General features: G+C 38.9%; 1 protein-coding gene across 10 annotated transcripts in view; it reads right to left on the bottom strand.

Moving 5' to 3' along the window:
* Window positions 1–24,261, bottom strand: part of THSD7B (thrombospondin type 1 domain containing 7B) — a 518,195-nt gene that overhangs the window by 180,977 nt on the left and 312,957 nt on the right. For all 10 annotated transcript variants that reach the window (XM_066999216.1, XM_066999215.1, XM_013186367.3 and 7 more), the window contains 2 exons: window positions 17,982–18,233; window positions 10,690–10,859 (listed from right to left, as the gene is read on the bottom strand). In XM_066999216.1, coding sequence (XP_066855317.1) covers window positions 10,690–10,859; window positions 17,982–18,233 — 422 coding nt within the window. The remainder of the gene's footprint in view (window positions 1–10,689; window positions 10,860–17,981; window positions 18,234–24,261) is intronic.

The following is a 24,261-nucleotide window of genomic DNA, read 5'->3' as shown; positions in this document are numbered from 1 at the left end:
CCTGCCTTTCAGCATCGAGCTTTGCAAACCTGTACCGTTTTTGGAAAGTTCAGTCAAATAAATGAAAGGAAATAAATCTGAGTGCACATGGTAAACCCAAAGAATAAAATCCAATCCTACTGTGCTCCAACTGAAGGTGTTGTTGCTAGCAATGGCTCTTTTCTCCTCACTGATTTTTAAATTGTAATGTAGAAGCAATGTAACCGTTGAAATGCGGAATATTAGATAAAGTAGGTTGGGTCTCCTGCTTTGAAAACTAACTCATTTTGCTAAGGGTATTTTAAATTAGTTTGAATGAAAGACAAACAAGAAAAAAAATTTTACGAAGTTAAAAGGTAAGGTTATAGGTGGCATCCAGCGTAAAACTGAGCCTACTGGCCACGTCAGACTCACAGAAGACTCCTTCCCATTTTGGAGGACATGCCTGCCGCCTTCTCCCCGATAACCAGCTTCCCACTCCTCTTCCTCCCTTCGGCTGACGCTCTATTTAATTCCAGCACTGGCTGCTCTTTTCCCCTTACGATTCCCAGGAGCAACATGCTTCTTGTCCCTAGAAAAATACTGCTCCTTTTCCCACTTCCTTGAGCCGTTCTATACATTCTGTGAAATGTAGATCAGAAAATGCACAGGCTATTTTAATCAAAAATCCAAATATATTCTAGGGCTGTGCCAGTTTATATTCACTCTGCACTGACTACAATCCTCCAGTGAAAGTCTTCAGAAATAAGCCAAGAACAAAAAGAAACCAGCTGCCTTAAGAAACACACATACAATCTCATTCTTTTGAAAAACCAGGTGGGTATAAAGACCCACCATTCCCAGCATGATAGCCAGAGGGAGTGGATGGACCAGTGGGGCTCCATAAAAGAGTTTCCTCTCTTTGACAGCAATTTGATTGACAACTATTTCTATCAGTTGATTTCCATCAGTATTACTTAAAAGCTTGATTTTTTGCTTTTTTGCCTGAGTGTCTGCTCAAATTGAGTTGCTTTTAGTCTTGTGACTATGCCTTCACTTTTTACTACAAAGCTGTAACAGGGAGGAAATGAGGGAAGATTTCGAGTGGAGAGGAAGAAGCAGCACAGAGGTAGGCTGCTTTTACAGCCCTCTTTGACAGGTCCTCGATGTCTAAGTTTCGTCTTTCACCTACCTGCGTGCTGCATGGCAGTGGACCACAAAGCAAGAAACTGGAATGACGCAGTCGTGTCTTTCCACACACACTTGTCTCAGCTCTGAGAGTAATCGATTCTCCCTAATTCTCCATGTTTTTCTGCTGCTTTGGCCAGGTACTACCACTCTCTTCATTCACGGACCATCTGCAGTATTTTCTCAAGCCTCTCCATCTCTTTGACATTGTTTTGTTTCTTTTCGGCGTCATCTTAACACCCTCAATTTAATTCATCTCTTTATAGTAATGCATGAATCATATAAAGTTCTTCAAAAGCAATACTCACTACCCACCGTACCTTCTTGAACTCTGCCATTCTTTTATATGCTAATTAACATCCTTCTCTTTATGAACTATAAGGTGTCTTTTTCTATGAACCTTTTAAATGCCAAAATCCTCACACAGCACAGCCTCCAAAAAGGTGCAGATAGCCTGGACAGGGATTCCCTGTTCAGGAAAGGGAAAAAAAAAAATAAAAAAAAAAAAAAAACTCAGATTATGTCTACAATAAATGAACACAGCTGCTAGGCCTGTCTTTAAATACCAGACAGCCTTCTGACTGTGCTCAATAATTGACTTTGTAATGGTATTTTCTACATTCACATAGTAAAACTGTTTTTTTATGTACTTATTTCCCTTGGAAAAACAGTAGTCATCTTTTGGGGATGAGGGGAAAGGCAGAAGTCAGGGAGGGAATGGTGGGAGGGGGAGGCAGTATCTCTTATTCAAGTAGCAGCTTATTTATTACATTTGTTCACATATTTTAAATTCCTGTGTTCTTCTCAATCTACAGAATAAACTTGAAAAAGCAATCAAGTACTAATCTGGAAGCCTCTGAAACATTGCACATTTCTTTAGCTGTTATATTGAATCTATCCTTTATAAATGCGACTACAGCTGTTCCCAGCACCAGTGTCTGCTTCAAGTTGAAATTTTACTATTTGCTGTTATTTTCAGGTTATTGCTACCAGCAGGAGATAATAAATTGGGTTCTAAAGTATCTTGTTTCTCTATATATTTTTACTGAGGTAGTGATTTGGGGGTAGAGTGGAAGAGGAAATCAGTTCTGATACTACTTGCATAATGTAATTTTAAGCCAATAAATAAATTATCTGTGAATATAGTCACATCGGCATGTACTTGCTGGCATACATACCAATACTATGTTAAAAAGCAATGATGGCCAGTCAGAGAGAGAAATATATAGGGTTGCATTTTGGTTGCAATTATTACTTTCAAATTTGGTTTTTCACTCCTCAGGAGGTATCTAACACTTTCTTCTTTTTCTTTTTTTTTTTTTTTCCTGGACCTTAACTTAATTTCCCCTTCAGAATGAAAAACAAATGTTTCTGATATAAACACCCAAATGAGACATTTCTAAATATCAGTAATGTATCTGGAATACATCAGGATTATCTCCTACATACTGGCAGGGCCTTATACAAGTTAATGTTCAATTCTTAAGGCAATACAATCAGATATTTACTGTATCTTATGGCAAAGCTGTGCCTAATTAAGGATAACCAGGGTACAGGAAAGTGATGCCATATCTTTGTAAAAGTTCTTGCTACCTTTGCCAGGACTTACGAACCAAAGATACTTGGATCGATATGAAGGGAAATTACTTGAGAAAATCAGGAATGAATGATTCTTTATAAAATCACTTACATGTGTATAACACAATAGGGATAAACCAGCACAACACTGGTAAGTAAGTTCTCCAATCTGAAAGCCTTGTTTTTATAGTGGAAACAAAGAATCAGACAAAGGAGATGTGTTGAATGTAATTAAACTAGCCCAGAAACAGCACCAACCCTAGCCATTGTATCACTCCATCAGAAAAGCTTAATGCACCCCATCCCTGATGGAAAGGATCTTTTCATGCTCCTAAAAAGAATCAATTAGTTTGGAAGCCACAAGGCACAAGTCCTATTATCAATTAAAAGACAAGAAACAAAGTATAAATGGAAGGCTAATCACAGCATGAAAGAAGGTTAATAGCGGATTGCCAAGAGCAACAGTGGCTTAATGTATTTCAGGACACTAAAGATCCTGGGAATTTTACCGAAGTGACATAAACTATTAGCACTTCGTGTTCAGAAAGTTCAGAACTTTGTTCCGTGAATGCTGGGCCACAGCATCCCAGCGATACGAATCTGGTGGAAACTTGCCCAGTATCACAAACGAAGTGCCACTTTGGAGGTGTCAGTGATTCTCGCTGGGGACAGGTGTCCCAAGGGCAGCTCACGCAGAGCTGTGCCACCTCTGCGAGCTCCATTTAGCTCAAATGTATCCTGTTGCAGGACCAGCATCCCTGTCACCGTCTTCTTCGTCACCTCTCTCCACACCCTTCGGGGTGCAACAGCATGCACGTAAATCCGTCCATTTCTTTCATCTGAATGAGCAGCATTGTTTGAGCACACTGCAGCTCCCCTGCCTCATAACAACAACGGAGCAAAATAACTCAGAAGAAAACAAGGATTCTGAATAAAATTAATCCAGCTCCAGCGGCAGGAAATAATGACAAAATACAAAAACATTTAATATCTTAAATTTGAAAGATAAAAACCTGAACTAAAACCTAGTATCTCATGCGAAATGACTGGACAGCACATTATTTGCTGCATACCGAAGCCAGCTATGTAAATAAATGTATTTATAAAGAGATAAATATTTCATGGGCATATCAAATAGCATGTTGACTAAAAAAGTAGGTTCTCTTAAATGTACCTTTCAGAAGATAAAATTCCTTTCATTGTCAAAATCTTTGTATATATTCCCTTTTTTTTTTTTTTTAAACATTCTTTTCATTTTCCTTTAACTAGTTTCTAGACAAGAAAAAAAAATGAAAATAAAATACCTCTGAAACACATTAGGGAAAATGTGTTTTTCCCTAATGGATTCAAACTAAAATTTCTGAAATACACAACTACACAATACTGTCAAGCACCCCAAAGATCTGAATAAAATCATTTCCTCTCATGCTTCTAAAGGGTTTCCCCCGAAGAAGCCAGCTGTTACATATTTATTTTTCCATTATGTGAGTTTTATCTCGTAAATTCTGCTCAGCATTTGCTGAGCTTACAGATCAATAACTCGGCATCCCAGCAATATAAATCTGATGCAGACTTGCCTGAATATATTTTACACTTCAGAGGTATATTTCTCATCTCTTCAAGCCAGTTCAGTCATCCTGATGATAAATACCTAGTTTGGGGTGAGGGCGATTCTTGGGCATTCGGTTTGGTTTATGGGGTTTTAGTTCCACCTAAGAACTTGATTTCTATGAATCAGACCACATGTTGCACTCTCCTGTTGCTGCATCATCAGCCCAGCCTGTCAAACAAAGCAGATTTTCACGCCACTGCTGACCATCAGCTCTCTCCCCTGTGGTCCTAGTCAAGTTTTCTCATTATTAATATTTTTACCTATTCCTTTTCAATTTCATAAACCAGAAGAGGACAACAGGATTTAAACATCAAAGTCCCTACATTCTAATTTCCATAGAGTAAATCAGTCTTCTCATTCCTGCAGCTTCACCAGCATAAATTTGAAAAAACAGTGTGCATTTAATATAGAGCTCATACTCCATACAGGGCTTGTGCTCATTCAAATAGTGCAGATCCTCCGCCAACTCCTACGGGCAGCTTATCTGCATCAATGCAGTCTTTTCCCAATAAATATGCAGGATGACAACAACCTGCACAACCAACTTATTGTGCTAAAGAATCGGACCTGGTGGTTTGCAGGACAGCTAGCACTCAAGAGGATGATGGCACACTCTAGTAACACTCTGCTGATATTTCTCTCTTCCTGAAAGTACTTGCACATAGTTTATTGAACAGATGCCACATGTACCAATTTGAAACACTAATCCCCCAGAAGGCATGCATTGGAAGATCATGATTCAGAGCAGAACAAAAAACTTGCAGAAAAAAAAAAACAAGTGCCGTCCTCATTAGGAAACAGGGCATACAGAGCAAAGAAGGCAAAAATGCATATTTTAGAGCTAAAAGAGACAAAAAGCACAAAGAAAGGGATGAGAATAAATACAGAATAATACTGGATGTGAATGAAAGGAATCCTCAAATACTTCTCTGTGCAAGTCCAAAGAGGCCAGTAATTTCTGAAAAATAAAATGCAGTGCCTAAACATCTCCCATATGGGAATTCAAAATAGTCTGAAAAGTTTACTCATCAGGTAAGAAGGAATTAGACATTTCTGTCTATCAGAAGTAGGGAGGAAGCTCAATATTTTGTGGAAAAGAAGAAAGGATAAAGGGCATAAAACTAATTCTGAGACTCATAAGTAGGACTTACATGAGAATACAGGGGAACACCTTCTGGCCATTTTGGTTAATAAAGTGGATTGGAGCTTTAAGGAGTCTAAATGTGCTTTGCTGCTATGGCTATGAACATACACAACAGCATGTCAAGCAACAATAATAAACATATATAAGATAAACTGGTGGAGTTACATCCTAAAAAAAAAAAAAGTTTTGGTACAGGCTGGAGAATTAGAGTGGAATGAGTAAAACAAAAAATTATGGATATTAACTGTTGACAGTTGAATAACTCTCAACAGAAAGAGGGTTTTAAAAGTAATAAAGACTTTTTCAAGAAATAGTTTTACAAGGTAACACTAAAAGGTATCTAAGAACAATGAATGTACAACTACCACATGGCTGCCAAAAAAGGCAAGTCAAAGACATAATTAATCAGCTGAATCTATTTAATCTGTCCTGAATTCTGAATTATACAAATGAAGAAAGAAGAAAGAAGGTATATTCAAATCAAAAATCACATGAAGGAAAATTAACAATATCTATCTCTGCATATTTTAAGCAGAATCAAGTCCCTTTCTTCTTGCAGATTATTAGGAATTTTAACATGGCTATATCAGGGAAATGTAAGCTATCTTGTTGGGGGATTTTCAATAAAACTATAAATTACATGTTAAGATGGATGAGAATCACACAGGGAGGAATATTTGAAGAGCTATTAACTTTTAAAAGAAAAAGGATTTGAATAATATTTGGATTATGAAGGGCTCTAAACCTAGCGATTAGATTTATTAATCTGTACTACTCCAGAACAGGATTTTTCATGTTTCTAACATTAAGGAAAATGAATCGGTTACTTTGATCATTCACTGACATACCTACTATGGAAATCCTAGATCAAATAAAAACAAATAATAAATAAAATAAATAAATAAATAAAATAATAAATAAATAAAAATTGAAACTAATACAATAGAGATGATCATTAAGCGAACAAATAGTAAAAAAACCTCTAGAACCTTACACAGGTATGAGAATTTAATGTGGATTTTCAGATGGAAAATAACAAAGATTAAGAAGATAGGAAAATGCAGAGATTTTTTGGTGAGATGGTAATAAGAGAGAAACTTTATTAGCCAAGAGTGCTACTCTGGGTAAACAATAAAGAAGACTCAAGGAAGAACAGCATTTCACAAAGGTCTTTTCAGTCCTATAATTAAAACTTAAGCAGACAGGCTCCAAAAGCATTATAAGAGAATTCCAAAAGTGAGAGGTAAATTGGATCTCATTCAAACAAGTAAGAAAGAAAAAATGTCAAGATATATAAAGCACAAATTTTATGAAAGAATGACAGGGCAGGCAGATCCCCGGTTAGAAAGTTACAGAAAATATGGAGAGAACAGCAATCCCAGTCACTAGGGACAGTAAGGGACGACTGATAACTAGTTCAGAGGAGAGAGAAGATGTTTCTGGAGAATTTTTTTTATAGAGGATGCCATCCCTCTGACTACAGACAAAGAGTTACAATCTCTAAATAAACCAAAAGGGAAAAATTAATTAGAAAACAAAAGGATATTCCCTGCTCTTCAGAGAAGGTAAAAAAAATTCCTGAGGAAGAAGACTAAATGTAGGAATTTCATGTTTACTAGCAGCATGAACACAGACACCATCCACAGACTCTAAAAGGAATGATACTTTCCGTATTAGTGGACTTGTTTACTGTGATTAAGTATTGCCAAAGTAGACAGGCTGCATAAACTGACCATTGTATAATATTCTTCCATGCTTTTACCATGTGTTTTTTCATAGTACTGGGGATTTTTAGTTGGTGATATTCATCCAGATTAATTAAAATTTATTGTGGAAAAACAGATTTCAGATAGCATTTTATAGAAATCAAAAGAAAAGAATAAAAAATATTTGTTAGCAGTGTTTAGCTTTGGAAATAAGTTAAAGCTCTTCATTTTTGCTTTATTTAGCAGTTCCAGAGCTTCTATATGAGTGGACACACTTACATTAGAAAGAGGTATGAAGAAAGGTAACCACCACCACATCAACCGTTTGTTCCAAATATACTGTGTCTAGACACAAGAATCAGGGAGAATCCTGAGATGAAGGGAAGAAAGCGCAGATTGAGCCTGTACCTTCAGGTAGTTCACTGTGCACATTCTATGCTGCTTTTTGTGCAGAAATTGTCTCCTCTTTAAAAGTAACATCATTTCAGATATGTAGATTTGCTGCTTCTATCTCTGGATATCAAAAGAATAATGGTAAACCTGAAGTATTAGATGACCATCTTTCTGTGAAAATTAATCATTAAAGTTTAAATGTATTAAAATTCAATGAGATACTTAAAGAAAAAAAAATAAGGAACTGTTTAAAGCTAATTATGTTAAAGTTCAGTCTAAATTAACAAAAGCCTCACAACTCAATAAAGATGTTGATTCCTTGGATGAACAGAATAGCTAGCATTAAGAACAGCATAGTCTCGTAATAAGGTTTTTATACATTGGCTTACCTACATAAACATAAATACAGACAACTGAGTGACACAACATTTAACACATTTACCACGTTTTACCTGTCAGCTTCATCTAGATGTAAGAGTCTCAGAAAGCAACAATATTATAAACAACTTTAAAGATCAGAAAACTTTCTGCCTCCAAATACTAGAATGTCAAAAACTCAGCTAAAGCTGATACATGAAAATGTAGTTCAATTTATTCATTGTAATGCAAAAAAAAAAAAAGCTACCAAAATGTTTTTTTTTTCATGTCAGTGGTAAAGAGAAATATAATTTTTTTTTTCCTCTGTCTGGTCATTCAGACCACCATGAACTCTTTGATAAACGTGAAAAGCTGCTTTTTTCCTCCTCACTCATCGCCCAACATTAGAAGTGTAGAATTCCTCCATAATGTCTAACGAATATGTTGGACATTCACTTGGGTCAGGGTAGGGATTTCTTCGTTAGGACTTGTCTTTCGGTAGCAAGATATGAGATCTTATCAATGCATTTCTGAAAGTAATACTTGAGTGAAAGTTTTCCATTTCCAGTATCTTCACGTTGGAATTTTATAATCAAAATATAGAAAGATATCAGTAGACTTAGTCCTCTGAGTAACTGATACATTGAAGCTCCAGAAAACAGGGGATCATTTCTAAATATACACATTTTAATAAAAGAAGAAATAGATGGGAAGACTAAAGAAATGAAAAATAAGAGAGAGATCCTTGGGGGATAAGAGAGCTTTGAGCAGTATGTAGAAGTACATCACAGATGGTACCTGTCTCCAACTATGATTCAACATATTTTATCCAAGAATGCTGCTGGAGAGACCACAGGACAAAATCTTTTTTCACATATGTCATTGTGCCTAGGTCCAAATTCTCACTGGAAGTAACCAGAAGAAAAACAACTGTGATGGATGGTAATATTCTATTAGACTCGCTTGTTTGATTTCTGAATGATCCTTTTAAGGGCATTCAAGAGGTGAAGAAAGAAAAATAACTGTACTTTTTATGGTAGCAATTAGACTTGTATTTGCTTATACATAGAAGAATCAAGTTCCTCATCTTCTCCCCATCACTGACAAATGGTACAATAAAATATCAGATGCACTAGTGATGAATAAAAATTTTCTGACAGTTCAGATTGCCAGAAAAGGTGCAAGATGTCACTCCTTATTTAGTCAAAGAACAAAAGTTGATCAGCTAGTAAATGAGACATTGAATATTACTAGATAGGGAGGGATAATAAGGAAGGTTTTCCCTCTTTTCTTTCGCATGTAACTGTGCTGACAGTAAATGCATTCTCACTTTCTAAGGACTACTGCGAATCACAACTGCCTTGGTAAAGCAGGAAAATTTTATACCTTGCACAATGTTACGTTTGTTTTTTCAGTTGCCTGCATGAAAAAACTGTATTTGTTTCTTAAAAAGAAAGTGTTAGAATTATACAGACAAGGAAGAAGTATCTCAATTTTTCCCTGCTGTTGTGGGGAGGGCTTGAGATTTTTAAGTTATATTGAACCATGAACAAAGGAAAAACCTGCATGTGATCGTATACTGGATATACAGTACAAATTATGTTATTAATTATTTTGGTGTAGGGGTCTCAGATGACCTCCCCTAATTTTCTAGGGTAATTCACAATACTGGCAAAGAATAAAGAAGCACAAATGAAGTCAGTTAAAGTTTACTGCTTGTCAACTTGCCATACAGTGGCCACACGGACTACAGAAGCAGTGAGAAGGATGAAGACAGTCAAGAATGTTACATAGCTGTCATCAACAGCACTTTTCTTACTATGAAAATCATATACATCACAAACTTGTGCAGAACAACAGAGGGGGTTCTGTGTTGGCAAAGCAAGGTGGTGCCAGATGTTTGGAAGAGGTGAAGCAACAACTATGCATGGCCTGAATAGATATTAATAGAGGTCTGGCTTTCTACAACCTCAGAGTCTGTGCAGGATGCTAGGACACAACTGGGCACACAGGAAACGTTTGCTTTGACTTTGTAAGTAAATAAATCTAAGATATGATGTTGTGTTCTTATTGTCTTACCATCTCTGCTCAAAAGCATATTCTGCAAGAGCACTACATACAGTAAATAAAACAGCCTAAGATGAATTATTCATCATGCATCTGTATCTACTCATTATTCTTCTAAAAGGAAAATAACTCACTTCCAGAATCCAAAAACTGTCTGTCTGCTCAGAAGTTGTGACAATATTATTTTTGATTTCCCCTTCAAAACACAAGAAAGATCGTGTATCAGTTTGAAGCAGAGGCTAAAGCCATACCCAGAATGGAGTGTGACATCTCTTTTTTTATACTCTGACCCAGGACTAACACCACAGATAAATGCATTCAGGCCAGCCTGAATAAATGCATTCATACCAGGAGGCCAGACTACCTGACAAAAAAAAAAAAGGAAAAAAACTGAAGTCCAAGGAAGAAGAATTTAGCTCCTCTGTTCTTCAAACTTCCCCCATACAAGTATACATACAGAACTGGCAGCAGTTCACCCCTAGAAGGCTTTGGCTCCAGACAGTTCCCCACCCCAGGATCCTGAGGACCAAGCCCAAGTAACACCTCCCTCGGTAAGTATCGATACAAGGGGGGCATCAGCTAGCCAAGCCTTCTATGGACTATATGGCAAGGATTTGTTTATTTATTTGCTTCTCTGACTGAGATCAATGTGTGCCAGACATTTCAGAATGGCTTTACGCACATACCTTCCTTCAGTCGGTGCATCTCAACTTCGACAGTGATTTGGACGCAGTAGACCTCGCGGGTTTGTATGCCACCTCCACAGAGGCCCGCATGCTTATGGTGGCGAGGGTCCTGCTGGTCAAGGAGGAGAGACACTTGGCAAGCTTTCCATTCAGAAGTCCTCCAGGAAAACCTTTGGAAAGAAGAGAGACCAGGTGAAACAAGAGCGGGTGGTAGTTTATTACATAACAAAATACAATTGGTTTAATATTTATAGGAGCACTCCCCTGTTCAAAACAGAGGATGTTTTGAAACATTTTGAATGTTAAATTTACAAAGGTTAAATATTCCTTATTAGCCTATAGTACTCATGTAAACTTTTCACACAGCACTAATCTCTGAAGTGTTCTCAAACACTAAATCATCCTGAAACACCTTTGAGCAGGATGCAAAAAAGGAACAAAGATTAAGAGGTTCGATTAATTGTGAAAACAAGTTTTCAAACACGTGGCTGAAACCACCAGACTGCCTCTCTCTGCCAAGAGCTGAACATGTCATTCTGAAATGCACTTATAGCTAAAACCTTACATGTCCGTCAATGGAGTTTCAAGTACCAGGCAGCTATTCTCTAGGAGACAGCTTTGCAAAGGCCTAGGGTACTATCAATTTCTTCAAGGGATTGCCTAAGGTAACTCAGTTCTCTTGTTTTTCTTTCCAGAGGTTGTGATATGCAGCAAATTCTATTTTCATCCTATATTTAATTCATACCTAAAGAGCATCAACAGTTTAGAAGAAAGGAAAACATTCTTAATTTCCAAGAAGAACAAATTAAAACCATAGGGAAAGTAGTATTGTGTAGCAACAGAAATAAAAAAAATATTTCCCATCATGTCTGAAAACATGGAGCATTTTTCTAATGCAGCAGTTTTTACAGACATAATTCATTTTAATTAGCAGGTCACAGTATCAGTGGAGTAAGAGCCCAAAGTTCTTCTTCAGCTTCCTGAATGCGAATCTTAGCAAATATTGGTTTTGTAACCAATCTCTACGCTTCTGCTGCTTCATACCTTTGCTCCTCTATATTCCATAGTTTACTTTTTCTGTACAAACTTACCTGTTTTAAAATACATAAAATAATTTCCTTCTCTTAGCCTCAAGACAAATACTCTCTCTTTCTAGGACAGACATACACTTGTTAAAACTATGTATGTTTGCGGGCTGACTGATCACTCTAAGTTCGAGCACAACGGGGTGTCCCTGAAGAAGGAGCCTTTCCCCTTGTATTCTGGGTATTCTCCATCACAAATATCTGTGCCCTGACTATAGCTATGGCAGGGACACATACATCTCAAAATTGCATGAAAAATAACTGCATTAGTTTGCCTGAGCACACATCAATGTTCTCATAACATCTTGCACTACAAATATAAGCATAAGAAGAATTTCATTTCTAGCCACAGAGCACTTATGAATTTTGTAAAATACTAATGGAAAACGTTTGTGAATACTGCTAATTACTTTTAATTTACAGGTATTTTTCGGATGAGCTGTCATGCCCTCTTAAATAATATACAGAATCACGTGCAAATTTGGATACACTCACAGGGTTTACTACTAGCACAGAAAACAATAAAGAATACACTTTTCATATGACGAGTATGAAATAATTGAAATCGCACAACATATAAAGTACAGCCATGAATTTTTCTTATAATAGTTCCTCCTGTGGAATTCCTAATCACTTTTTTGGGGATGTAATGTTAAATACAACCTTCCTGTTATAATAAAGACAATGAAAACCGCTCTTCATCAAGCACTGGGTAAACAAATCTCCTCCTCCACAGCACTTCAGGACATCATGCTACTCAGGCCTGTATTTTCAAAGATAGAAGCCTAAATATAGAACACACTCATCTTTCCTCAGCCACGGAAATACTTGTTTTAGGGTGGTATTTCTTAAAACAATAACTGACTAAAGAAAAACTCATTATCAAGAGCTGGCCTAGAGAGTCAGCTGTGAATTCTGGGTCCTAAAGACTCTTTTCCAAAGGTGTGAGCACCTGCTTCTCCAATTCAGCGTGAGCTGTGGGAGTTAACACCTAGGAAAATTAGGCCATCAATGATTAAAATTATGCAAAATAACTAAATCTGAGCTCAGAGATAATTAAACCTCATCAGCTCCTGAATCTAAAAAAATCCCTTTAGACATCCACACGGAGTAACTGGATACCCTGCTCCACCGCAGAGCAGCGTTTAATGAGCAGCCATCAGGTGCAACCGCCAGCGCCTCCTCGTCTGTGAGCAGCTTTAAAGCCTAAATCCTTACCAGCCCAACTTGCTTGCTCCCAGCTGGGCATGCCCTAAGCTGTCTGGAGTTCTCCAGCAACAAAACCTGACCCCAACGTTAGCTGTTTAAAAGGTACACGTTCTCACAGCCATTAACAAGTCAATGACACCAGAAGCATATCCGACCTGCTGTTAGCCCACCGAGTCCTTGCAGAAGGGAGCAGTCACCCCAGGCAGCCTTGCAGGGCTCTGCTGGGTTTTATGCAGCGTGGCTGACACCTGGTATCAATTTGCCCATCTATGGGCTATTCTAAAGACAATGAGCATGAATATTACTTAATTACTCAATAGCAATGAGTAAAAAACAGAGATTACTGGCTGGCAAATACCTGGGTTGTTGTTTGTTTTTTTTTTTACTTGTAATTTAACAACCTTCAGCTACTGCTCACAGATTATTAGCGATATCCACAGATGCTTTACCACACGCACATAATTTCTCCAAACTCCACGACCCAAGCCACCAATGCAACGCTGGGCATTACGTTGTTAAAGCAGGTGTGCTATATCAGCACTACGTTACTGCTGGGTCAATGCTACTCAGCCACCTCGCTCGCTGTCCCTAGAGGACCAAGAGCACAATGACGCTGGAAGTGAGAGAGCCATTTGAATCATCAAAGTTGGTCAGCTTCAGTGTACTCTTGTCACCCCTATAACAAAACCTGTGGGTGGTGATGATTTCAAATGTCAACAGATGGAACATCTCATTTTCCCTCCTACCAATATCTAGGTAGGTTGTTTGATGCAAACTACAGTCCTAGCTGTGACACCTGTTTATCTATAGATCTGTTACTAACAAAAAAAAAAAAAAAGGCTTTGTCTTTGTCTTCCCTATAGGCTTCTACCAGTTTTTTGACAATACTGTTTGAGTGACAAGAGATTTAGCTACTTCTAAAGATCAGCAGACCTTGTTCCCAAGGGTTAGAGTGCTAGTTAAATAATGACCAACATGGGAACCTCCAGAATCTACATGCAGCTATATCAGTTTGCTAAGAAAACTGGCAAGAAAGAATGACTAGAAACAATAACTAGGTGCTTGGGGTATCTAGGATGAAACTTGGCTGATAAAGCTGAGCAGCTTTTCATTCCAGTGCTCTGAATTTCACTGCTAACCAGAGTCAGCTGAGGAAGCCGAACAGCGGGTCCTGTGGGTGCTACTGTCAGAGCAAAGGGTGCCCTCACTGCAACGCCCAACAGCAGCCACAGGAGAAACGTCCAGCCTGGGGCTGACCAACCAAAGTTTCACCAGGGCTCGTTCCTGATCTGAGGAGAGGGAATCCAGCTGCCCAGCCAAACTGAGGTCATCTCTGTGTGCCCAAAACCAATGAAGTTTGAAGAGCCGAACAGCAATGCTGCCACCACGCTCAGTACAACACCAGCAGCCTACCAGCGTGGTTCAGCACGCTTCCTTTCAGGTCTTTCCAACTTCACACCAACGCTTTACCTTCAATTAGGGCACATGACGGGCCTCATCTACAAAGTGATACCATCACACTCATATCTCAGCTGTAACCTCAAGCCTTTTGCAAAAATCAGGTCTTAAAACTTTCCCATTTTCCATCATTTACCTTCTGAAAAGCTTTGAATTTCCAACAAAGCAAAGAGGTGTTTTTTTTTTTTCTAAATCCCTGTCTCGTAACATAGCAACCACAACCAAAATGAAAGATTTAAAGACATAATCATAATTCTGGAAAATCTATCTATTCCCTATGAACATGAAAGCTACACATCAGGGATAAAAATGATATAAAACATTGTTTTAAAACTGATGACTCAGTGACAGCTATGCAACAAACAAGAGCTCAATATCTTCCCAATTTATAGTAACCTCTTGGTCCCTTCAGTCTATAGGACTTATGCTCTTAGTGCTTACCCAAGTTTTATATCAGTATATGCCCATTCACTTTAATTGAACTACCCCAAATTTATATCACAATAAAGAAGGTAGAATCACCTTCCTTGTGTTTAAGCTTTTTAAACCCTTAATCTAATCCCTTCAGAACAAATAACTAAAAGTAAAACAAAACACAAAGCTCTGGAGTCCTATATGCACTTAAAATGTTTTATTTTCTTGCATTTAAACTATTGATTAAAGAATTTATTGTAAACTTCAGCCATAAAATTAAAAGGCCTTCCCATTAAAAGCAAATTTACATCAATCGTCCCGTACGTGCGATAGGACCTTAACTTGCTGCCTTGCCATGGATGGCAATATAAATTCACCCACCTTTCTGTTCTGAAAAAAAAAATAAATAAATAAACTAAGTACTGCCTCTTGAGCTGCTGCTTTTCCACACGGGTGGATGAATGAGGTGGGGGACATAGTCTGTGAAATGCACGTTTGTTCAGGCATGAGGTGATCCTTGTCCCTGCACTGAAACTGGCCTCTAGAGAAACACTTTTCTCTTTGCTCAGAGATTTGCTCTTTCTCGCCAACCTTCTCACTGATTTTCTTTGGCTTGCCTGGAGCATGATTTTGAAAATCTTTACCCAGAGAATAAAACTTAAAGAAGTGGCTACAGGTCTTAAAATCAACAACAGCAGAAAAACAACTTTCCAGGGACTGGGAAAGTAAATAAGACTCTCACCTTAAAGATTTTAAGACTAACCTGATTAGGCAAATGCAAGCCAGAAAGACAAACAGACAGGTTTGTATTGAGGCTTGACAAATGAAGGAGAGCGCTTTTCGTTCCTAATACTGACTCTCCTTAAATTTGTCATCTTACGTGGAGTAAAAAGAAAAGAAAACGGTCTGATAACCCTCAGCAAAGCAATAAGTGATGCGGCATAAATTTAACGGCAAAAAGTACCATCTTGCTAGTTATTACACTGCAAAGATATGCAAAAATGTTCAGATAAGGAGATCTGGAGCATCAAAGGCTTCTTATATTATTTCATAAGGATTAAGATTACATCCTTCTATGACTGCCAGCTACCGCTTTCCATTCTGAAGTACTTGCACTATCTTGATCACCAACTCCCAAACACCAAAACCGAATCATGAGGCTATAATCTGTAAAGTGGACAGACAACATCTTTTACCAGCTGCTGACACTTAAATAGCATACTTTAAAATGTTTGTCGTCTTTTCATTATTACACACTTCCCAGAGCCTTACACCTGGTGTACCTGCAGCACGTACCACAATGTACCGCAATGTTAAAGCTTTTCATTCCTCCTCGTTTCTGCAGTATTGAACAACCAAATCAAAGTCCACTAACCAGACAGCTATCTCAAATTCTCCTCAGCACACAGAAGAAAGTGAAAGTAGTGTGCGTAGTGAAAGAAGGTCAGTCTATCACCTGCATTTTGAGATACTATATCTCTAGAAATAGCAATTAACTAAATACCAGAGATTTTTTTCTGTATTTTTTTGGTTAAGTGGCTCTATTAAACTGAGTCTAAAGACTAAAGTTATTGTTCTAGGATAGGTCATTAGACAGTTTATCCTACTTCACTCAGGTACTTCACTGGAGAAGTACCTGATTGCCTGAAGGATGGAATAGGCATAGGAATGTCAGGATGGGGAGGGTAAACCATGGCATAGCAGCAATATCCTGAAAGAACAGGTTTCCTTCTATAGCAAGAGTGGCACCATGAGAAAGTTATCAGTGTTATGCAGATTCTTACCTTTTGGGCTCTCCTGGCTCTACATCAAGCCTTTGCAATCGTTTGCACTTTCATGCAGTGCAATATCAAAGAGCAGATGAACTGAGAAACTAGGGACAGACACGTGTCTTCTCGCTCCCTGATTAACTACCAGCTGGCATACCCCAATCAGGTGTCACTTGCACCTACACTCCTATACAAAATCAGTGAGACAATGTGTTAATCTATTGTCTTTGAAATTGATGTGCATCTGGGCAGGAGCAAAAATCACTCTGTGAGAGCCTTTTCGTGGGATGTAATCAAGCAAAAGAATTTTATATATATATATATATATATATATATACTTCCTCTGCTAGCAGGGTGCATAAAAATGATCAGCATTTGATTTTGAATGAACTCAACAATATAGTGACGCTTTTACAGGTTACGCCTTCCCAAGAAATGTATCTTGCAAAGGCTTTATCAAAGATTGTGGCAGTAGCTGGCAAAACACCAGAAATTCATGACTTGATCACTGAATAGGCCTCCTATTAAACACATTCATTCACAGGGGGAGATTTGTCTACATGTATATAAAATCTTAACAATCTTGAAGCATTTTACAGTCAATCTCAGAACATGGGACGCAAAAAATTAAGCAATATTTTACTTTCTTTGCAAAGCAAACAAGCCCCCCTCTATACTAGCCTGGCCAGGCACTACTGCACAGATTTAAAGATCAGAAAGGTGAATTCCCCACCTTATGCCAAAACAAAGATTGCCATAAACCAAGCTAATACGCAGGGATTGCTAAATATCCCAGTTTAAGAAGTATCCGGAGGGAAGCTGCGTAAAGACCAAGCTGTTACCTCTGATCAGTTCCCATTTTCCACAAGGAGGACTGTAATTTTTTATGGGGAGATTAAGGGGAATCATTAAAGCTTGTGTAAAAGTCATGATTGAAAAGCCAATAAAAGCACAGTCGTGGAGACCTGCCCAGTCTGCGCCGTTGAGGAAATTCTCTGAACCAGCAATTGGCATGAAAGCTCTTTCAGAGAACAAGAATATCTGGCTCTCGGTTTTTAAAATATGAAAACATAAGCTGTAGTCAGTGTAATTTACATTTATTTCTATATGCAAGTGTAATTATTGTAATAGCAATGATGATAACAGCAACAATTATGAGACTGCTATTAGCAATAAATAATACCACTAATCATAGTTAACAGTGATCAAATCAATGATCTTTCAGACAGATAGGAGCCATGATGTGTGACCCTCTCCATACATACGGACAGACACAGAGCAAGGAAGCTTTGCTTTGCACAATACCACCTCCAAACAGGGGGTTCTTCAGAAAACTTTGACAAAAGCACACAAATACCTGGGGCAGGGCTGCAGCAGCTCTCTCCCTCCTGTGCTGCATGCTTCCCTCTCTTCCAGCTCTGGGCAGAGCTTCCCGGTGCCCACTGCCACGCTCTGCACACCACGGCGCCGGCTCCGAAAGCCCGGGGCGAGCTCTCCCCAGCTGCAGGTCTGTGAGCAGGCACTCCACGCCGACCACTCGGACGTTTCACAGTCCTTAGCGATGACACAGGACTTGAAGGTCAAAGGGATGGCATCTTGCACGCACAGGCTGCGAGAAGAACACAGTCAAACAGCTGAGGAGATCTTACTAATTTTTTGTTTCCCCAGCCCAAAGCCCAGATATTTCACCCTAACTCATAAACCAAGAAATCCATGGTCATTTGTGGTGAATCAGAAGACTCACCTCAACACCAAATCAATGAGGGTAAGAGGAGCTGCAATGCACATCCTGCATTTCCAGAGAGTTCTGGCTGCTATCTCGCGTGCTGAGTGGTTTGCAAATACTACACTTAATTTATTTCAAGTTACAACAGATGTAAAATGCACCACATTTGCACCCGTGCAGTTACAATTTCACAGTTTAACCAGGACTGAAAATAAAAGCCAAGCCCAGGAGAAGTGTTGCCACTGGTGTTCGCTCTCCTCCCTCCGCGCACAGAGCTAGCTGTCCAGCGTCTGTCGCCCTAGGTACCAGCGCATCCTGCTGAGCAACCCTGCTCTTTTAAAAAATAATTAGGCACATATTAATAAGAAATGTTTTTGTTCTGCGAGGTTGTTATCAAGCAAATGCTGTTAACTAAGGCCAGAGGGGTTTCCAACCTGACAAACCACAGGAGACCGTGGCATGCCGCAACCGTACATGTACTTTTTGGGCTCGATCACATTACCCGAGCCTTCGTTAGGACAAAATCCTCATTCATTTTGTAACACAGCAAAACACAGCACGTGGCTCAATGCAATGGAAAAATGAATTTTGAGAGCTGACAACTGTAGACGTGAGAGACAGTGCTCTCCTGCCCTGCTCACTGTGGAAGGGACCAAGCAGAGCACAGCTGCTCCTGCTTCACCTCACTGCAGCTGGAGATCATCCACAAGGCCACCAGGATTCTCCCAAAAAGGGTGAGAAACCATGGTTGTCTCCCAGAAACCATAGATAACTGAAGTAACAGAGTTGGGAAGGGTATAACAAAAGAGGACGGAGTTACGTAGGAGCAGAGATGTCACTGGAAAGCCACAAATGATCGGACAGGGGAAAGGGGAGAGGAATCAAAGGGGAAAAAAAACAAAAAGATGGAACCCAGAGAAAAAGTGTCACCAGGAAAAAAGAGCTAAGAATTTCTGATTTCTGCCTGGTGATACACTGATGATGCAAATCGCTCTCCGAAATTAAGACCGTACATGAACTCAGTGTGAACTCTCTTTAAATTCGCCTTCTCCAGCTTCCAGTTGCTCGCAGTCAGGCTTTTACCAGCTGTAAGGAGCAAATACATGTGCACTTAAAAGGTGTGAAATCTAGAGCTGGTGCCAAGGAACCAGTTATTACCTCACTTAATATTACTTATAACACAGTCTGACTAAGCTAACTTTCTCTACAGAAAATACACTGGGCAATCATTTCAGGATTGCACGGCAATCTCATGGGGGAGCAGAGAAGATAACGGGCATTCACTCGCTTCTCCTCCAATTTGGGAATCGGTCCATTTCTCACAGAGGTCAACAGGAATATTGCCGCCGATACGTGATCAGGTTTGACTACACCCTGAATCACTAGCATAATACAGCACTTAGTGTCTTAAATTTACACTTCTCTTTTTAAGTTTGAAGTATAACTCAACACTTTTCGTCTCAGCTTCATCACCTAGAATAATAGTCTCACAGGTGCAGGGAGGATGAATTTGCTAAGGTTTATTTTAACAACTTCTTGAAGCAGAAACCTGAGATATGCCCCGAAATTATTCTTGTTTATATTCAAAAAAAAATTTCTCAAGCCTCTGTCACATGTTGAATGCAACTGATGGCATAGCTGCATCTGGTACAAAACATCAGTGCTATTGAACCAAGGACTGAAATGTGATAATCATTATATCTGAACTCAAGCTAGGCCAGTGATTTTGAGTCTTGGTTGGAGCATTAGGCTGGTAGAGTCATGCAAATTGTAACCTTCTTTCCTTTTTAATACTTTTATAACAGAGCTATCAGGTGAGCCACCAATGCCACAGTGTTGATAAGAAAGGATTCCTGATTTTGAGTAGATAAAATACTAGCAAACAGAAATCATTGTCCTGAGTGACTATACTAGAGTTAACCTAAGAACATAGCATGGAGTGCAAGTGATCTCATATTCAAAAGAATAATCAGAATTTGCTGTTCAGATACCAACAAGAAAACCCAAATCCATTTCTGGGGTTGCACCACTGCAAATGAGAAATTTAAGTCTGATCTGATCTGTGCTGAAATATCAAAGAAAACGAAGCCTTTAAAAATCTGCTTTGGGGTCTTCTTTAAAATGAGTATTGCTGGTCCCAAACTTAGACAAGACAATACCTACAACACCTGTTCCAATGGATTCAAACGTATGCCAACACTTGGGCTGCAAAAGACATCTCTGCCCAGCACACATCCTTGCTATGTGCAAGACTTGCAAGTATGTGAAGCCTGAATAGCTCATTCTTTCTCTGAAAATCCCTCCACCGCTCCTCCTATAAAAGGCTAAAGAGAACTTTGTTGACCTTCAGGTGAACAAGATGTGGAGCTGGCAATTTTCATCCTTCTGCTTGGGTAGATGTTTTTGAGGGAGAATTGCATGCAACAGTCAAACAGAAAGTGAATCTAATTAACTTGTACCACTCGTTCAGAGCCTCAAAGTCAAATTAACTGTGACACCGAGCAACACAAAAACACATGTAAAAACACAGCCCATCCTTTTGCATGAAATTCAGACACATTCTTTCATGTAACTGATGTATTCAGAACAATCTGATACAGATAAAAACCCAGGTGTGTGAGACACTCGTTAATCTGAGCCTACAAACAAACCTCAGTGAGCAAACCAGCAGGGAAGGAAGGAAGTCCTGGGGACGGCAGCTACCTCATAAGCCCAGTTTTTTACACTAACTTTCCACTTTCAAGTATTCAGGTTAGATCTTCCTTTTAGGAGTCAATCTGGTGACTGCAATATTATAACGTACTTCCACAATTGATGCTTTCTGTGTTGCAGGGCTGGATTGATACTGTAAAACTCCAGGAATTGTTTTGCATTGTATGTAATGCTGCCTGCAGTTTAAGATGGATCAGTTGGTTAACAGACAACAGATGCATGAAGCTTAAATCACTCAAGTGGCAGAGAGCCTTCTTACTCTTCTGTGTACTGAGTGGGGAAAAAAGACATGCTGAAAAAAAAAAACACTAAACCAAAGGAAACCTAGACATGCCTCTTGTTCATTCTTGTAGTCCTGGAGCTATGCACAGAAAAGCAAGACAAGGAGGAAAAGCTGCCCCATGTACCACTCCTTCCACATAGCCCTGCATCCCCTGTCGTAGTGTTGAGCTGCTGGCTGATGCCAAAGGGCGTACGGCTCTTCTCCTCCATCTCCATCTCATTCCTGGAGCAGTGCTTCGTTAGATCAGCCTGGGCACCAAGCGGAAATGATCCCTGGTTTTCTTTAATTTCCCCAAGCATATCAACACATTCACAACGAAAGGTGAGTGCGTTAGAGAATGAGACAGGAACAGGTTGTTGTTGATCATCTTCAGAATAAGTCCTGGCACAGGACTCATTAGGCTCTAATAATGACTGTAGTGGACATAGCCTTGCCATGTTCCTAACAGCATCCAAATACTATTTTCTCCTGACCAAAGGGAGACTCATGATCCAAAGGAACACAGACTGTAGTGTCTAAGACGTCTAAGTTCTGGTGTCTCCAGAGCTTTATGCACGAGATCCTATGCTGCGATTAAAAATAAATGCTGACATATTTGTGCCAACTAGGCAGGCATTTAGATCTTAGGGCTACAGAAGCAGTTGGCTTTCAGCACAGTTTTAAAAACAAAGAAAAAGCCTACTTATTATTGGACAGTATTTCCAAAACGTTATTCTAATTGAAAGGAAAAAACGCGGTCACTGTTCGTTTGTTTAGTGTGCTTTTAATAAAAGCAAAGGAAATTAGACTTTTTTTTAAGGACCTCCTTATCCAATAGCTCAGGAATTTGTTTTTTAAGCCTGAGCACTGAGGCTTGATTCCTACATCTGCTGGAAAAAACCTGAACGCGCACACACACACACACTCCTCCTCTCCCAGAACAGAATCACGGCCATTAAATGTAAGTGTATTACAGCACAGCATTTCCACCTCTGCTCTGTAAAATTTTGTTCTCATCTAGAGAACAGAATAGTGTCAACAGCAGAAATTGCAAATAATTTTTCCAAGAAATGTACGACAGCACAGTGGTTAAGTGCAATCCACTAGGAAATGGATAATGTAAATTCAAATTACAGAGGTAAACAAAAGAACTGAGTGCTGCTCTACCACGTCCTCCATCTACCGGTCCATTGACTGAATTTGACCTGAATTTTCACTTACAGAGGCAAAGCAAACTGAATCCCAAATCCAACTCTATTATATCATCATCACCTTGCACACGGAATGAAGAGTTTAAGAAATACGTACCTAAAAAAGACTCCTCATCCAAATAATAACCAAAAAAAGGCACTAAAACTGTTTGCTCCTGATGCTAACTTCTCAGAATGCTTACTGGGAATACTAAGTGTGCTGAGTGAATGCGCTCATCAAGTTAGAAAAATCATGACAAATTTATTTAGGATTTCAATGTTTAGCTATAGGCACTTATTTAACTAAAGTACAATTTAGTGTCTAAATTAAATAGGAAAAAAAAAAAAAAAGGTTCCTCCATCTCACTACTCGGTAGGTTTTTACAACTGTGACAAAACAGAAAACCAAACCCAGCAGAATTTCTAACTGTAAATTTGTTACAACTTTTTCAGAGATTTTCTTAAATGTATGCAAGTGTTTATGGTTGATTTTGTTACTGGATGGAAGATTTAAAGAAAGTTAAACCTTTTTTGTTTATCTGAAAAAGAAATTTAAAAAATAGGCTTTTTAAAATAAATGAAGTCTTAAAAAGACTCTGTAATATATCTAAGACTATTTCATTTTGATCCTACTCCTTTCATGTTTTATGAATATAAAGTTTTCACACCAAAATTACTTCTGAACCTGTCTCAAGTTCTAGAGACATTCTGTTGGTCGACTGTCTTAATTTCTAGTGTTTTTCAAAAAGTAGAGGTCCATCTCTGCGTTTCCTCTTCCCTTCTCCCTTTTTCATTCATTTCGACAAATGCAGATCCTCCAATCTAAACAACATTGCATCAAAAACATTCCCCACTTCCGTGCGCCTGATACAGTCCATCCTATCTTCCAAGCACTTGTGCTCCTTTCAAAGCAACTCGACTTTACAACATTTACTTTAGAAATTCCTAGCATATTCTTCTGCACCTTCAAGGCTGACACAGACACTCAAAACTTCATGGGACCAATGATTTAAATGAAAACAATGTTCTCCTTATAAAGCAAAGGATTCTTCAGCTCTCACCCAAGGGTTTGCCGTGAAACCAAAGGATCTTTTTTTCTGGATTCGACATCACAACTGGAGAATCGGTGGAAAATGGAAAACAAAGGTCAGGCACATTTCCTGCTGCTGCTCCTTGTCTCACAAGAGAAAGGACAACTTTTGCTATTCTCTTGAATCACAAACTTGTTAATGAAGAGGTGAAAATTAATTTCTTACAGGTAACTTTGCATCTCTAAGAAGTGGATACGTTCAGCCATTTAGTCCTTAAAAAACAGCTTGCACCCATCCCACCAAAATCCTTTTTTTTTTTTTTTTTTTGCAAAAGCCTGTTCTTTCACACCAAGCACTGTACCAGTGTAACCCCCCGTTAGCATGCATAATGATTGCTGCTTGCTGGCATAATTGGCTGACAAACAGTCCTGAGATTAGAAACAGGTAAATTTATCAACTTTGATAATAAATTAGGCAACAGACACCACTAGTGGACACCACAGAGCCGTCTTTGCTGCTGCATTATCAATCTGGAAGTGAGCAGAATATATGTTTGCTACCCTCATGTGGCTTTTGACAGGTAATGGTGTTAAACTGACCACTCCCATCACCTGCTGTTTTTCTTTGGGTTAGTGGCAGAAGGAAGAGTGGTGGTGATAAAATCCCAACACACCCCAATAATCGTGCAGCTCAGAGACCTCAGTGACACATCTCTA

The sequence above is a fragment of the Anser cygnoides genome, chromosome 6 (assembly GCF_040182565.1).
Source record: "Anser cygnoides isolate HZ-2024a breed goose chromosome 6, Taihu_goose_T2T_genome, whole genome shotgun sequence".
Classification (NCBI taxonomy): Eukaryota; Metazoa; Chordata; class Aves; order Anseriformes; family Anatidae; genus Anser; species Anser cygnoides.
This window is presented reverse-complemented; position numbering and strand designations above follow the sequence as displayed.